This window comes from Mirounga leonina, unplaced genomic scaffold (assembly GCF_011800145.1).
Source record: "Mirounga leonina isolate KUSES-001 unplaced genomic scaffold, KU_Mleo_1.0 Mir_170, whole genome shotgun sequence".
NCBI lineage: Eukaryota > Metazoa > Chordata > Mammalia > Carnivora > Phocidae > Mirounga > Mirounga leonina.
The window spans coordinates 37260549-37276992 of record NW_023270433.1 but is presented as its reverse complement, the minus strand read 5'-3'; the positions used below and the strand labels follow the sequence as shown (position 1 = coordinate 37276992).

At 48.6% G+C, this 16444-nt stretch overlaps 1 protein-coding gene across 2 annotated transcripts in view; it reads right to left on the bottom strand.

The window, feature by feature from the left end:
• Positions 1 to 16444, bottom strand: part of B4GALT1 (beta-1,4-galactosyltransferase 1) — a 49354-nt gene that overhangs the window by 3024 nt on the left and 29886 nt on the right. Inside the window, exons 3-6 of one of the 2 annotated variants that reach the window (XM_035016486.1) lie at positions 12637 to 12720; positions 5280 to 5467; positions 2717 to 2839; positions 162 to 266 (exon numbers count right to left, since the gene is read on the bottom strand). In XM_035016486.1, coding sequence (XP_034872377.1) covers positions 162 to 266; positions 2717 to 2839; positions 5280 to 5467; positions 12637 to 12720 — 500 coding nt within the window. The remainder of the gene's footprint in view (positions 1 to 161; positions 267 to 2716; positions 2840 to 5279; positions 5468 to 12636; positions 12721 to 16444) is intronic. The other variant, XM_035016487.1, reaches the window with a different exon arrangement.

Genomic DNA, 16444 nt, shown 5'->3' with positions numbered 1-16444 from the left:
AAACATTTGTCCTTCATCACATGCCCACCTACTCTACCAGTCCCGTGGACAGAACCCTCCCCCCCTCTCCCTCAAGGCATGGAGCCCTCTCCAGAGCCTCATTCCTGCGGCCTCCCCATCTGAAAGGAGAAAGAAGGAATGTAAATGAACACAGAACACACCTCTGAGGATTGGGCTCATTTTTCTTGTCTCTTGAGTGGCGGATCATCCGACACTTGCCAACCACAGCATTTGGGCGAGATACGGACATACCTCTAAAAACTAATCTGCAAGGAGTAAAAGGACAAGTCATCATTGTACAGCTGCCATAGGGCTTGGGTCCAAAAGCCCCAGCTGCAAGACTTGTGCGCCATCCACCATCTTGTTTATTGTTCTCACTCAACCCATACCCCGGCCACTGGGGTATTGGTTCAAACACACACTAAATCCCCAGGTCCTTTTACCACAGGTTCTGTAGTCTGTGTTAGTGACCGTTCTGGGCCAGGCACTGGGGGTGTCTGCCCTCACAGAACTTAAAGTGCACTCTTAGAACACAGGACCATCAGTGTCAGGATGGAGGCAAGGAGGGGAGGTAGGGTTGAGCACTTGAGGAGAAGCCGCTCACTTGCCCTGAGCAAGACTAGGCAGAGCCAGTTGTGAAGATGAAGGGGTGCCAGAGCATTTCAGGCACCCAGGGCAGCTGAGGCAAAGGCAGAGGGACAGAGCAAACACAGGGCCCTCAGGGAGCAACACAAACTTCTGGGGACTTGTGGACAGAGTCTGGAGTAGGAAGTGGTCAGAGATGAGGCTGGAAAGAAGGGTGAAGGCTACATGATGGAGGCCTTCCCAGAGCTTTATAGCATGCCAGCGATCAGTGCCGGTGTGTGAAAGGGACATAATTTCCAGTTCCCCAAAGGTTTTTGGCCAAAGGGAAGTCTCTCTGATAAGCACCATAAGGATGGAGAGCAGAGAACAAGGCGAGAGGCAGCCAGAACAGGATGGAAGATTCTGTGTAGGTCTGGGGGAAAGGAATGAGGGCCAAAGCCTTGGCGGTTCAAGTTAGTTAAGAGGCAGGCCTGGCTGGTCCTGGATGACTTAAAGGTTTCTTCTGGCCTCGGCTCCCCCGGTGCTGATCTCGTGCCTGGCACAGTTGCAAAAGACACAGGTCCTTTGTCTTTCAAGAAAGCTGCTCCACAAATCACTCTGCCTTCTAGTCCCTCCACCCTCAGGGTTCCCTCCCCACTAACCCTCTACACCGCTCAGATCTGTGGCATCGTATCGGCCCTGAACGCCATCCCATGGGCCCCATGTTTGCCCAGGTGGTGCTGTGGAAGCAAATCTGTCTGGACCCCCTACCCGGGGCTTCAGCGGCCTCCCCACCCGGCCTGCAGGCCACAGTGCTCTGTATGCTGAAGGGGCTTGATCATCAATCTGCATGCGCTCCAACTCCGGTTTCTCCCAGGCCAATAGTAAAGACTTGAGTCCATGACAGGTTCTCGCACCAAGCTAAATGCTACTGCCTTGGGTGCTGCTCTGACACACGCCTTCTGGGAATGGATCAAATAATGTACTCCAATTCAGGAACGTGCTAGGGTTTATTCTGATATCAAGCTCAGTGACAAGCTCAGACCAGCTCCCGGAGGGAGAAGGCACTTCTTTTTTTAAAGATTTTTTTTTTTTTTTTTTATTCGAGAGAGAGAGAATGAGATAGAGAGAGAGAGCATGAGACGGGGGAGGGTCAGAGGGAGAAGCAGACTCCCCGCCGAGCAGGGAGCCTGATGTGGGGCTCGATCCCAGGACTCCAGGATCATGACCTGAGCCGAAGGCAGTCGCTTAACCAACTGAGCCACCCAGGCGCCCGAGAAGGCACTTCTTATCCGTGGGCGGCAGGGTTGAAGTCTCCATGGCCAGGGAGGACGGGCCGAATGTGGTTTCAAAGGCCATAGAATTTTTTTTTACCCTCTGCAATGACAACCCCCATGATAAAGGCTTACCAGCTTATAAGGAGCCCCTGGGGTGTGGGTGGGGCGGGGCTGGCAGTGGAGAGGTGGTCGCTGGGGGAGAGGGGAGCTGTTCACAGAAGTTCATTATACTACTCAGTCCTCTTTGGTGTATGTTAAAAGTGTTCCAGAATAAACAAATAACAGAGAGATTCTGTAAAGGAACTTAGGATCCCGCCCAAAGAAACTTATTTCGTAATCAAACGGGACCACAATGAAATGCTGAATTTTTGCAAAGGACACATGTTTACTTCTTCAAGACAAAACAGCATATGGTATAAATCAAAGTAAACTCAACCCTTCACTTGGTTCTCATTTTGCATGTTCCAAGGCTAATGCAAAAATCACAGAAGCTAATCTTCCTAAAGACATTCTTTAGCACCTATGGTACCTATTGCGGGGCACACTTAAGTATGTGGGCCAAGGGGTGCATGGGTGGCTCAGTCGGTTAAGCATCTGGCTTCGGCTCAGGTCATGATCCCAGGGTCCTGGGATCGAGTCCCTCATCAGCCTCCTTGCTCAGGGGGGAGCCTGCTTCTCCCTCTGCCTGCCACTCCCCCTGCTTGTGCTCGCTCTCTCTGATAAATAAATAAAATCTTAAAAAAAAAAAAGAATGTGGGCCAAGTGGGGACTGTATCCCACCCGAGGAGCAATCCTTGCAGAATAACCAGGTGCTGATAGAAAAACTGGGAGTAAAAGGAGACAGAGAAGAAAGAGATCTAAGTTGTGACCATTACCTGTTAAAAATGTCATCATCTTCACCTCCCCAGCCCCAGTAGTTATTAGGAAATCCATTGATGGTGAGAAACTGTTGTTTACTTAGAGCAGAGACACCTCCAAAATACTGAACGTAAGGTAGGCTGGGGGAGAAACACATACACAAAGACCAGTGGTTAGGTGAGTCTTGACTTTTCAAAATAAAGCATGCTCAAAGCATAAACACTTCTAGTGTTATATTTAGTCTCTGGAACTTCTTAATTGGGGATTTATGAGGGTTTTCTTTGTTCTGTTTTTCTATCAGACTCAGATGATCTTAGAGAAGACACAGATACCAAAAAGTAGAATCTTGCTCTAAGAATTCTGCGTTGCTTCTGTGGTTACCTGGAAAATTAGTCAGTGACAAAAGCATAAGCCCACTTCTTGTGCCCCGTTCAGGAATCTGCTTTTCCATGTGTCCTGCTCCTGCCTGGGAAATCTTTATCCAGGAGGTCCTGGAAACTGAGGTTGGGGTAAAGCCTCCCTGTGCCCATCTGGTTATGCCCTCCCTTTCCACCCTCAGCCCATCTACCAGTCTAACTTTCATTCCTCACAGGCATACTGGTTTCAACACTGACCCCAACAGTCAAAATAGTATTTCTGAAAATCTGCTCAAATAACATTTTCTAGAAAATTTCTACCACATCCTGACTTAGCGAAATGTGTAAGGGTGAATCTATTTTGACACATTTTCAAGCAGTAGGGCATCTGGACTCTCATCTTTCCACACCTTTTGGTATTTTACTATTTCAACGGTGATGAAATGTTGAGATTCAGGTCACGTCCAGAAGCCTGGCAAAGGCTTTCCCATGGGGCCTTTAAAGGCTGTGGTTTTTGTGATGACCTTGTGTGCAGCACAAACTACACTAGGGCTCTTACTGGAATCCAAAGCGACTAAAAATCCATCACACAGATTAAGGAAAACTCTAACTCGGACTTCAAGGGGGAAGTCAGCCAAACCATACAGAACATATGAAAAAAAAAAAGTGCAATTATTATTTTCAAATACATTCAGAACATCTGACTGTGAGTATCCTCAGGGGCCTGCTTTACTGAGTCAAAGGTGATCTATCTGTAATTAGGTGTCATCACTTAGGTGCCCAGTCACCCACCGTTGGGCGTACCTCACACTACAGTCTGTGCCTGATTACAAGGGAGGGTTTGAAGCAGGTGGCCAAGCCAATAAGCTTTCTCCATCAGTGTTTATACAAAAAGGACTCTTGGTGACCTCACAGAAAGTACATGCCAAGATGGTGAGATCCAGTTTCGCCGTCCGTGCTGGTTTCTCTGACCAACCGCCTGTCCCCCAAGCCTGACTTGTTCTGGGTACAACAGGCCTGGTGCTGTGGCAAAGAAGGAAGACGTCACCACCACGCTTCAAGGGGGAGGGGATGCAGAGGGGGCAGGGTTTGAGCCTGTGTATCTCAAAGAGAAGAAGATACACAAACAGGGAGGTAGGGAGGGAAGATAGGAGGGTGCAGGGTGATGTTTACAGCCCAATTCTCCCCTCCTTAAGACAGCAATTTAGGCGCTGGTCTGGGGGAAGGACTTCACAGCATCCCTATTTTCTTTTCTTTTCTTTTTAATTAAGTAGGCTCCGTGGCCAACGTAGGGCTTAAACTCACGGCCCCGACATTGAGAGGCACATGCTCTACCAACTGAGCCAGCCAGGTGCCCCTTAGCATCCCTGTTTTCATCTCCCAGCCCTCGTTCCCACGGCAAGGGAGGATAGAAAGAAATTATGGGAATAAAATGAGTCTGAAAGACAGCATCTGTATCGAAACCAAGGGACTGCTGGTCAGCACAGGCCTCCACACTGGAGTAGTCAGCCTAAGCCAGGGATGCCTAGCACACAGCTTCCTGGAACTTCAGGCTGACTTAAAGCAGTGAGGGAAGGGTCAGTTTACTCAACTAATAGGTGATTTAAGACAATTTTATGTTAATATAAACATGGATAATTATGGAACAAAATGCAGATTTATTTTTTTAAGATTAAAAAAAAAAAGGACTACAAGGCTATTTTCCACCTACAACAATATGCTTTGGATTATACTGCTGCCCTTGGGGACAGGCATCAGTTGGCCTCCTCAATAGGGGCATTTTGATGGAAAAGTCTGGGTCCCAATGTCCAGACAGAAGCCTGTGCTTTGCAGGGAAACAGTATCATGTTCTTTCTTAATTAAGTTCCAAGGTACATCTGCTAAGGTATCCAACCCCAAGAATTTACTGGGGGGAAATGATTCCAATTTGCTTCCCAAACTGGGTGGGGGGGAGGGGATAGAAGAAAGGAAATACAGCAGCTGTTTGGAGCTTCCAGGCTAGAGCCATCCCAAACACAAACCCTCGTCTTGCCTGGATGTGCAGGGATATGAGTGTTTCTGAATTTCACATTCCTCCTCAAACCGTGACTGACTCCGGTCTTAAAAAGCACCCTATTCTCAGGGGAAGGATTCTCCTCTGGAACCTAAAGAGATGCTCCGGGGCTGGCGGAGCTGCATTTCCCAGTTGTCAGGTTTTCCATGGCTTCTGGTGGATATCTCTTACCTAAATCCAAACTTATCCATGGCCACAGAGATGTGCCGTGGCTGTGAGAAACACCTGTAGGCGTTGTGGTCGTTCATTGGAATGAGGTCCACATCGCTAAACACAAAGCAGTTGTAGTCATAGTCCTTCAAGGCCTCTTGAAAGCCAATGTTGAGGAGCTTAGCACGGTTGAACATGGTTTCTCCAGCCTGGGGCAGAAACAGAAGAAGTGCTATCAGATATCGTGAGGCCACTGAACAGAACACTCACACGGACTGGTCACCTGCCAACTATATGTGATCCTTAGTCCACTCATTTTTTCTGCTCTCACTTTACAAATCAAATGGCATGCCCTGCATCAGCATTCCCTTTTCTAGGAATTGAATTATTAATGTAGGACTTGCAAATACGCAAAAATGAACTTGCTCACCGTGGGATTTTTATCACACCAAAAGATTGCAGACAATGCCATAAGCATTGCTAAGGAACTGGTTAAATAATCTATGTAACATCCACATAATGGGATAGAGTTGTTAAAAAAATAAGAAAGCTCTTAAAGGAAATGATTTTCAAGATAGTATTGTTAGGTGAAAAAACATTTAAACATATGTGTCATATATTTAATATACTTTATATAGACTAACTCCCATAAAGATAGCCAGGAAACTGGTACCTATGGACTTTCCACTTCTTCCGTCTTTGTATGGTTGATTATGGGTCTGACTATTGTGTGCCTTCACAGGTGTCTGTCATTAAACCAGGTACCAGAGGGGGTGCCTGGGTGGCTCAGTCGTTAGGCGTCTGCCTTCGGCTCAGGTCATGATCCCGGGGTCCTGGGATAGAGCCCCACATCGGGCTCCCTGCTCTGCAGGAAGCCTGCTTCTCCCTCTCCCACTTCCCCTGCTTGTGTTCCCTCTCTCGCTGTCTATATCTGTCAAATAAATAAATAAAATCTTTAAAAAACAAACAAACAAAAAAAAACCTAGGTACCAGAGAAATATGGTGAACCCGTCAGCCTCTGCTCTCATTGTGTTCACAACCTAGGGTAGGAAGCTGTGTGATACACGCTATGATAGAAACAGAGTGTATGAGAGAGAAGAGGACACCTGCTTCAGGATGCCAACCCCTGGGTCCCGAAGCACCAAGTCTGTTGGTGCAAAGGTACTTCATATTTTATTTACTTATTTTCAGCTCCCCCCACTAGAATATAAACTCAATGAAAGCTGGAATTTCTAACTTTTTATTCACCCAGTGCCTAGAACACTGCCTGGCATACCATAAGAGCTCAATAAATAACTGCTGGCTGGCTGGCTGGATAGATGGATGGATGGATGGATGGATGGATGGATGGATGGATGGATGGATGAGTAGACCAAGGGACGGGTTTCAACAAACAATGGCAGATGACAATTCTGGGAAGCTTCAACCAAAGGGCTCCCTCAGGGTTACCACCGAGAGTCTCTGCTCTTAACCACAGCCCCAGGTTAGTAAGGACAGTGACAGCATCAACCCGGCCACCCTTCCATCTAGCAGTCCGCAAGCCCTTCCATTCGCGTACTCTCACCCGAGCCAGAATCCTCCCAACAACGCCAGGAAGAAACTAAGGTACAAAGTGACACAGCCCGTGCCGGACCCAACACTGAAGTCCTCACCTAGTGCTCTCTCCCAATATCTCTTGAGGTCAACAAGATCAGGGCCTTTAACTTTGGTGGAAAGTATATCTCACAGGGGCCTGCAGTGGCTATACAATCTCAAAGGTGGGATCCCCAACATCCTCTCTCTATGCCCCCAAGAGAGGCTTTGGAAGCTGTGCCCTACAGGCTGCCTGTGCGAGTACAGAGCACACGGGCAGTGCCACAGCCGCCCTCAGCTGGGTGACTCCGAGAAACGAGCCACTTAAGGAACACGAGCATCAGGAAGTCAGCCAAGAGAACAGTGAATGAATTAAGGAAACATTTTATACAAGAACTCCTTCCTTCAGCCCATGGCAAAGCTTTCTAATCACACATGGTGAAAGGAGAAGGCTGAGCCCAATGGTACATACTGTGTCCTTTAGTTGTACCCACCGGTTAAGAGTCATTCAGAATCCTGCCTTCAGCTAATTCTCTGTAAGTCTTGAGGCGAAAAGAAGTTTAAAGTTTAGAAACTAGATATGAAAACTATAAAGGCGCTGTAATTACTATTATTACAACACACCACTAAAGTTCATTGGGAGATATGACATGCAAGGTATAGGATAAGTGTTTTACATGCTTTTAAACATCTCAACAGTCTTGTAACAACCTTCATCCCAACCCAGACTTACTTCACTCTTCCCAGACCCTTCCCCCTTCTGGCAGTTCGGAGAGAGATCTGCACCTGGTACTTTCCATCTTGCTCCTCTAGCCCCATGAAGACCCTAAGAGTTAGCTTTCTCTGAATATTTTCAAACACAATGCAGCCCCACTGATCACTTTTCCAACAAGTCAAAGGGTGTTCCAACAAAGCCTTTTCACACCCAGGTAGTAGACTCCTGAGGGTGGCCACGCAATGCTCCCTTCTCTTGGTACATTCTCTAATAACAGGGGCAGGGAGCTCTTGATGGCCATGCCCGAACCACAGGGGCTGGCCTGCTAGCCATGACTGTCTGAACTAAGCAGATGTCTGACTGAGACTATACTAAGCATTTTTCCTCTCCCAGGAACTGCCAATTTGGAACCATGAATGGGCACCTCTGGCACCATACCCCAAGAACAATGGTAGCCTAAAGGAGAAACCCAAGGAGCAGATCTATCCTACCCTTTTCCCTACTTGTGGCATAACAGTTCCTTCAACTCAATAAGGCACTTCAGTGTCTGGTCCACAGTTAAAATTAGTCAGCCAGTTTTCTAAAATAGCCTGAACTGTATATCACTCCTCTCATCCTGGCTTCATCTCTGTGATTCTGGGGGGGGAGGGGGGAGGAAGGCGGGGTACATTCTTTCAGGTGTAATTTCCTACCAGGGCCCTTAGGAACATCAGAGCAGCAGAATGGTAGATAAGGAAAGTATGTGTCTTCCCCTTCCTCCCCTGGGATTATAGAGAAGTCAACTCTAGGCTTCTTTGGGTGAAATGGTATAACACCTTGGGTAACTTTCTTGATAAGAAAGACAGGCCCTAGCAAGCCTGTCAAACCCCACCACTAACAGGAGGTGGGAAGACACCCAGCCTTCATTCCTGCCTCTTCTCAATGGGCACATGCATCCAGTGTGTCTGCTACTTCCTTCCCTCAGGTAAATATTTATCAAGCACCACTACCGTCCAGCCAACGCCAAATACATAGCTGTGACGGACACATGCTTTTTTTTTTTTTTTTTGACACATGCATTTTTATCCCAGGAATGCCTACTTCTTGGCTTCCTAGCTATGTGACTTTGGGTAAATCACACCTCTAGGTCTCCATTTCCTCATCTGGTTATTTGGATGCCAACAGGTGAGTTTTATTAGATGAGACAACACACGAACAGACCTTTCCACACTGCCTGGCAACAAATGTCAGCTACTATCATTATTATAGGAGTAGGTCTTCCCATCCATCTTGAACAGACCTTTCAAATTGTCTCCCAGAAATCCAACATGGAGACTTCCCCTTCTCTAGTGTTTGTGTGTGTCCTTCCCAATCAGCTTCAAGAAACTTCCCAAATCCTGCTTCTCTGACGGGCGGGGGGGGGTGTCCAAAAAGGATTAGGGCTCAAGTGAGTTAGCCTGTGGCTCACAAAATGAGAATCTCTATAGCAACAAGAGAAAGTCTGAGACCTTTAGAGGTATGATATGCTCGGGAAGTCACACATGAAGAGGAACTGGAGCTCTGAGAGCAGGGGTCCCTCTGAAAGGCCGAGTTTTTTAGTACAGGTTTCGTGTTACTTTGGTAGATAAGAGTTATACATATCCATTCCTTCAAGGGCAACTGGCTCCTCTTAAGAGAAGGAGAGGACAGAAGAAAGAAGAAAGGACAAAAATGGTATGACATTCCCACAGCTGGACAGAGAAGCTGTCTCACTGATCAAAGCTCACAGAAAAACCGATAAACCTTTTATGACGGGGCCTGTACTTAAAATGGGTGTAACAGTCAGTCAAGCAGAGCCAACACTACCAGAAGGGAGAGGACAAGCTCCTCGGGGAGCAAAAAGGAGGAAGAGGCTGCCTTCAGATACCTCAAACAACAAACCCAGGGCCTTCCTGGCAGATCTACATGGCAGAGACAGATGTCCTAAGAAGCATCAGAAGCGACTTGCTCTCTTTAAGACTGTTAACACCTTTCTCTAGAGCCCTCATTTATACTAAGGAGAGCAAGTGGTATGTCCACTGAAAACGGAACCCTCATACACTGATGGTGGGAATGTGAAATGGTGCAGTCATCTTAGAAAACAGTCTGGCAGCTCCTCAGACTGGATGGATAAACAAAGAGTTACCACATGATCCAGCGATTCCACTCCTAGGTATATGCCCAAGAGAAATGAAAACTTATGTCCACACAAAAACTTGTCCACAACATTCATAACAGCATTATTCAAAATAGATAAAAAGTAGAAACAAACCAAATGTCTGTCAACTAATGAATGGATAAATATAATGTAGTATATCCCTACAACGCAATGTTATTCAGCAATAAAAAAGAATGAGTACTGAGACATGCTATCACATGGATGAACCTTGAAAACATCATATTAAGTTAAAGAAGCCAGTCACAAAGGACCACAGATTGCAAGATTTTGTTTATATGAAATGTCCAGAACAGGCAAATCTATAGAGACAGAAAGTAGATTAGTGGTTGCCTAGGCCAGGGGAAATGAAGGGATGTAGAAGCTAAGAAATACCGGGTTTATTTTTGGTGCAATGAAAATATTCTAAAATTGATTACGGTGATGGATGCACAACTCCTGAATATACCAAAAGCCACTGGATTATGTACTTTAAATAGGTGAATCGTATGGTATATAATTATATCTCAATAAAGTGATTATCAGAAAGAAAAAAAAAGTTAAGAAAAAGGAGAAAGGCTAGCTCCAGAGGCAGAAGAGGACCAAGGATCATATTTCTCCCTCTATCTCATATATTCATTCTGGTCATTTATTAGCTGTAGGGATACAGAAAAGGAAAAGACACAGGCCCAGCTTTTGAGTAGTTCTGAGTTAAACAGGCAATTATAATGGGCTGATGTGGGGATGAAGACACTGATCAAATCCTAGGGGATTGGAAAAGCATGAGAAGAGTGTCCCTAGAAGAGAAAGCAGCATTTGTCAAGGCTGTGGGGGAAAAAAAAGAACCATTCAAGAAGCTACAAGAAATACAGAATGGGGAAGCCAGAATAAGACATGAGGGTGAATGTGGACTAAATCCTGCCGGGGAGAGGGAGGCTGGGAACTCTACTAAAGTACTCAGGCTTTGTCTTTTATTTAGGCCATGGGGAGCCCTTGAAGATTTTAAACAAAGATTATGTTTTACATGTCAAGGAGGGACTTGTGCCCTATCCCACAACTGAAAGCAGGGAGATCTGTTTGGAAGCCGTCACATGATTCACATGAGAAATGGAGAGTAGGCAGTAATGGTGGGCAGGTAGAGAACGCCTTCCTCCAAGGGCTAATGCAAGGGCTCCACGTTCCCATTTCGTGCCTCACCTGCTCCCTGGGCACGTGCACTGTACCCACAAGCAGCCTTCATGGGGCTTTTGGAATAGGCACCAGAGTCTGGTCTAATCCCCAGGCAAATCCTGACTGTGGTTAAGGCAAGAGCGGCTTCTCCTTATTACAGCAAGACCCACGACCAACTGCAGAAGGCCATAGCCTCTCTGGACCAAGTTCTAACAGTCTCTAAAGGACTGGTTAAACCACCCTGCCTTCCCTGGATGTTAGGCCCATGTGTATACACCTAGACACTTCCCCCAACCATGACAGCTTGGGGACTGACCACCTGGCCCCTCCGCCACCAAAAGACACAGCAACAGTAAAGTTGGAAACAGCAAGCCAAAGCCAAGACTCAATGAATCAGAATCTCTATGTGATGGGTGAGACAATTTTGCTCCCATACACATGCCCTGGCCCATCACAAAGACACACACACACACACACACGCCCCCTTCTCAACACCGATAGTAACCCACAGGCTCTCAAACCCACAGCTCTGGAGGTAGGGCTACAGTCAGTGGAAATGCTTGCTGAAACGCCCCTTGCATGCTTCTCTGTGCCCAATCAGACACCAAGAGAAAAGGCACAGGCCAGTGGGTGGCAGGAGAGCAGAGGAAGCTCTGGCTGGGCGGTCCTGTGGCAGGACTGACCCGCGGGCCTACGTGTGGACCCCGGGGTAGTAGACAGGCTGGCTGGGAGGTGATCCCTGGAGAATTGCTGGGATTATACAAACGCTGAGTTTGTGGAAGGCTAATATCCACTCACCCATGATTTCACAGCAGTTGGGCCTCCGCTCTTAACCATAATAATATGGTAGCCTCGAGCTTGGAGAGGGCTCTCAACAAAACCTGGACTTGAGACTTCAGCTCTTCACCCAGGGAGTAAAGGAAACGGGGCCCTGCAGAGTCAGGGAGCTGGGGTCGGGGGGTGGCTCTCTGTTTGCCAAAGTAACTGGCAAGAGTGAGTACATCCTTGGCCCCCGCTGGACTAGAACACAGGTCAGAAGCCCTAGGTTGCCTTCAGAGAGAACTGAGCGAATAGAACAGCCCAGCAGGGATTCGGGGGGAGGTGAGCACAGAGAACAGAGTTTTTAAACTCCAGCTCCACAGGAGCCATAGTAGGATGTCCCTCTTCCCTGGATCTGAGGCCCTGAGATCTGACTTTCTGCAAGAAAACATTTTAGAAAATAAAGGGCTTCTCTTTCAGAAAGCAACTTGACCATTTATATAATGGACTAGAAACATGTTTAAATTGTTTCTGAACCCATAATTCCGTGCCAGAAAATCTAGCCTGGGGAAAGGATTCTAAATGTGGAAGCAAGCAAGCATCAAATAAGCTTCTGCCTCAGGGATATGCGTTATGGTGTCACTGATACCAGCGAGAAAGTGGCAACTGTCTGAATGCCTTGTAGTAGAGGGACGGCTAAGCTCCTTACGGTAGAGCTGCGTGCTTAACGACTAGGGGAGCGCGGACGGTGGAGATTAGGAAGGCTATGAGAGAACACGGGAAGATGCTGATGACACGGAACTGAAGAAAAATGCAGGACACAAAAGGATATACACACACAGCATGAGCTCAATTGTGGCTTAATTTAAAGGCAAAGTATCTCAGACCTCTGCACGACAGGCTGGCTCCCCACAACCTCAGCATTTCCGAGCGAGCCCACAGAGACTACGACCTTGTGTGGGGACCCCGGGGCCCGGGCTCAGGTTTGATTTGGGGCATGTGGACATTACCAGGGTGGCAGCAGTGGTGGTGGCGGCAGCGACGGCAGTCACAGCAGGAGTTAGGCCGGCACTCCTCTCTCTCTCTCTCTCTCTCTCTCTCTCTAGGAGGTGGAGGGCACAGAAGAGGAGGTAGGTGGAGAGTAAGAAGCAGATCACAGAGAGGAGCTCCTCCTTCAGCTTGCTTTGCTACAAACAGGATTAACAAGTAAAAGCAAAAGGCCCCCACTAGAAGGAAAAAAAAAGAGACAAGGATGGATGCAAGGGAGAGAGGTAAGGAAGAGAGGCAATGTCAAGGCTGTGAAGAAAAGCGGGGGAGGAGGGGCATTCTGACCCTTGTTCCAGGGCAAAGGCAAATTCCTAAGAAGCTGTCACTCCCCATCATGACATCACAGGTTTACAGGGAAAATGATGTTTCCCAGAACAATGTCCAGGGAGGCAATTCATGTCTGTGAGTACCTGTAAGGGCTCTGCCACATTCCCCAGGAGAACGGACCAAGCCACAGATAGGGAGAGGGGAAAACACACAGCAAGGGAAACGACCAGTCACTGGGACTGCACACGAGCTCTGGTGGGACACAGACTTCCCACAACACTCCGGTGCCCCAGGATCCAGAACATCCCAGTGCTCAAGGAAGGGGCTGCTGCAGGATGGGACTGGCCCTACTACTCCCGAGCCCCATTCCTGCACACATCAATCTGGGTGCTGACAGCTTCAGGAGAAAATGGAAGGCAGGGATGGGGGGATGGTGAACAAATGAGATCGACACAGAAACCAAACCAGTGGGGGCCATCGGCCCAGGCAGTTGTCCTTCTCCACAGTGGGATGGACCCATGAGTCTGATTCAGTCTAACTCGTCTTGGCCTCAAGTAGGAACCAGCTACTTGGCCCAGTAACAGGAATAAGTTGCTGAGGTGTGGTGACAGTACTCTCACTCACTGAGGGTACAAAGGGCTGTCTCCAAACCTGGCCATACTTGGTTCCAGACAAGCAGACTGGAACTACCTCACAACAGTGCACAGACAAGAAGGAAGAGGGAAAAAAATTCCAAAGTCAAAGAATCCTCAGGCAGGCCCCGCTCTGCTGCACCCCCAGGCTTTCAGACCAGGATTTACCTGTCAGCATGACAACTGGGCAAGCCTCCTTTTGAGGCTGTTACTCCAAAGCTGCTACTCACCTCTCATGACCCACGGGACTCAAGGTGGTGTTGCCAAGTGGATATGGAGCTGTTACCCAGTGAGGGGAACGAGTGTGTTCGGGACTGAACGTGGCAAAGCAAGGCATTCCTTAGGCCTCAGGTCATCTCTATCCAAATCCCAGCTCTGCCACCCAGCCAACATGGGGCCCCGAGCAAGCTGCTTACCTTCGTGAGCTTTCTCTCAGCAGAAACAATGAGAGTACCCATCTGCCTTACTGGGGGGCTGGTAGGGTCAAAATTCAAAGTGAAGACCATGAAAGAGGTTCAGTCCAAAGGCCATAAAGTCTTATGACCATCAATGACAACGGGGCTAAAGCAGGTTCTGCGCATTTTTCCTGAAAAGCAAGGTCACCCTGAGGGCAATGTCCCAGGCAGCCTGCTCTGGTCAGGAAGGAGGAGGAAGCTTTGGAGAGAGGCCCCAGGGAAGGGCTGTGCAGGTTGGTTCCCAAGGGTCATGACCTGGCCTGACTGGGAAAGGAGGCTTCACTTCCAAGAGAAACAGACCTCACCAGAGAACCAGGAGCAAGGGGTCCTGAGGATGGGTGTTCAGTAAATGGGCAGGAGTCACAGGGAGCAGTTTCTATCTCCAAACCCTGACTGAGCACTGGACTGTGCATGGAGCTATGTGGTCAGGAAGGCAGAGGGAATCAGACCTGAGGGGCCTGGGGTTTAAAGGCCACAGACCAGGGAGAACATGCACACACAGAATCAGCCCTCACCCCTCCCTAGAAAGCATCGAGTGGCCTGTGGGAGAAGTTGACTCTACTGCAAGGTCTCACAGAGCTAAGGTGGGGGTGGGGAGCCGGGGGTTAAATGGTGGCTAGAAAGAAAGAACTAGGTCAAGGAACACAAGGGACAGGCACACAGGGCAGGGGGGGGTAGCATAAGCAAAGGCACAAGGAGGGGAGCACAGAGTGTGTCTCAGTGAAGATGGAGAGTCCAGTGTGTCTGTCGTGTCGAGTGTGTCTCAAGGAGGGCTGAGGAGGAAGTGACTAGAGGTAGGTCATGGGGGGACCTAGACGGTCTTAGATACCAAGCTCGGCGCTTTGGACCCTTTAGACCCTTGGCTGTAGGCAGTGGGGACATAGTAAAGGGCCTGAAGAGTAACATGGTCAGAACTAGAAAGATCTTGGGCAGCTAGTGAGATCAGAAGCACCAGAGGATACACAAACAGAATCGGAGAGACCGGTCCCAGGCCCTGACTCAGGACAAAGGCTGCACGGTTATGACAAAACTAGCTGACCAGCTGGGCCTGCATTCCTCACCCGTTTGGTAATTTTTATGCTGGTTAGCTTCACAAACATCCTCTATTTCGTATGTACGGCCTTTACTACCAGGTGGTAACCTGCCTTTCCTTCAGCCTAGGTGGTTTTACAGTTTCCTTTCCTCATTGAAGTATGAGGAGTTACAGTGCCCGTCCCGCATCTGCTCTGACATCCTGGTATCCACCGCCACACCAAGTCCCCGGGGTTGGACCACAGGTGGGACATCGGTGCCACAGAGCAGCACCCTTGGCTCCAAGAGGGTGGACATGCCAGAAGCCTAATGGAAGGCTCGAACACTGGGGGGAGAGGGCAGGAGGAGTGCTGAAGACCAGAGGACTAACAACGATCTCAGCTGGTAAAGCCTTCCCCGATTCCCTCCACCCCACTTACTGTGAGATGCAAATTGTTATGGTAATTGGAGGGGCCTAAACCAAAAGGGACTGGTTAACATGGACACGGGCAGGAACCACAAAAGCTCATGAAAGCTTATCCCTGTGTGCGGAGCTTGAGACACAACCCTACTCGGAGAAGCTGTTGGGCTTCACATGGTCCCTAAGTCCCCTGAGATTGTTTTCTGTCACTATCCACTATCCTCTGACCCCATGGAGGCCGTACAAATGGGAGGGAGGGTCTTGTGGCTGATACTGAGTATGGGTGAAGCAGGAGGCAGGGAGAGCAGTAAAGAGTTCATCACTATAGCACTGGGCAGAAAAAACAGGCAGGGAGAAAGGAGGGGTGAGTGGGGAGAAGGAACACAAATCATAGCAGGGACAGTTAATGTTTACTGAGAGTTCGCCCTGTGCCAGGTGCTTTATAGGCCCATGTGCAAATACCAAAACCTCTCCCTCCCACCAATGAGGAAACAGAGGTCTGAAGAACTCAAGCCTATGGTCACTGCGCGGGGCAGTGGCAGAGCTGGAACCAGGCAGTCCGAGCCGGAAGCTCGCTCCCAGCCCTCCCACCCAGCTGCGAGAAAGACTTTAAGGAAGGGACCAAATGGCCCAGAGGACAGAGTGAGTGCTGAGGCTGCAAGAGGGCACCAGGTAACAGGGGCTGGGCTGGAGCCCTCCTGTTACCTATGTGACTTCCTACCGGTCCCTTCCCCTCGCTGAGCCTTGTCTCCTCATGGGTGCGAGAGAGTAGACATTTTCATACTACCTGGGGGAAGGGAGGGGCAGAGATGGGGACAGGGTGTCCCATTCAAGTAGAATAGCACCACTGTGACCTGCTGTTGCTGGGGGTACTGCATAGTATTTTAATGGGGCAGGAGGTTCTGTGCTAGAAAACCTGTTGGAGAACCCTTGGAATAGAGGTCTCAGAGGCTCCTACTTCAAGCATTCCTTCTCTCTCATCTTA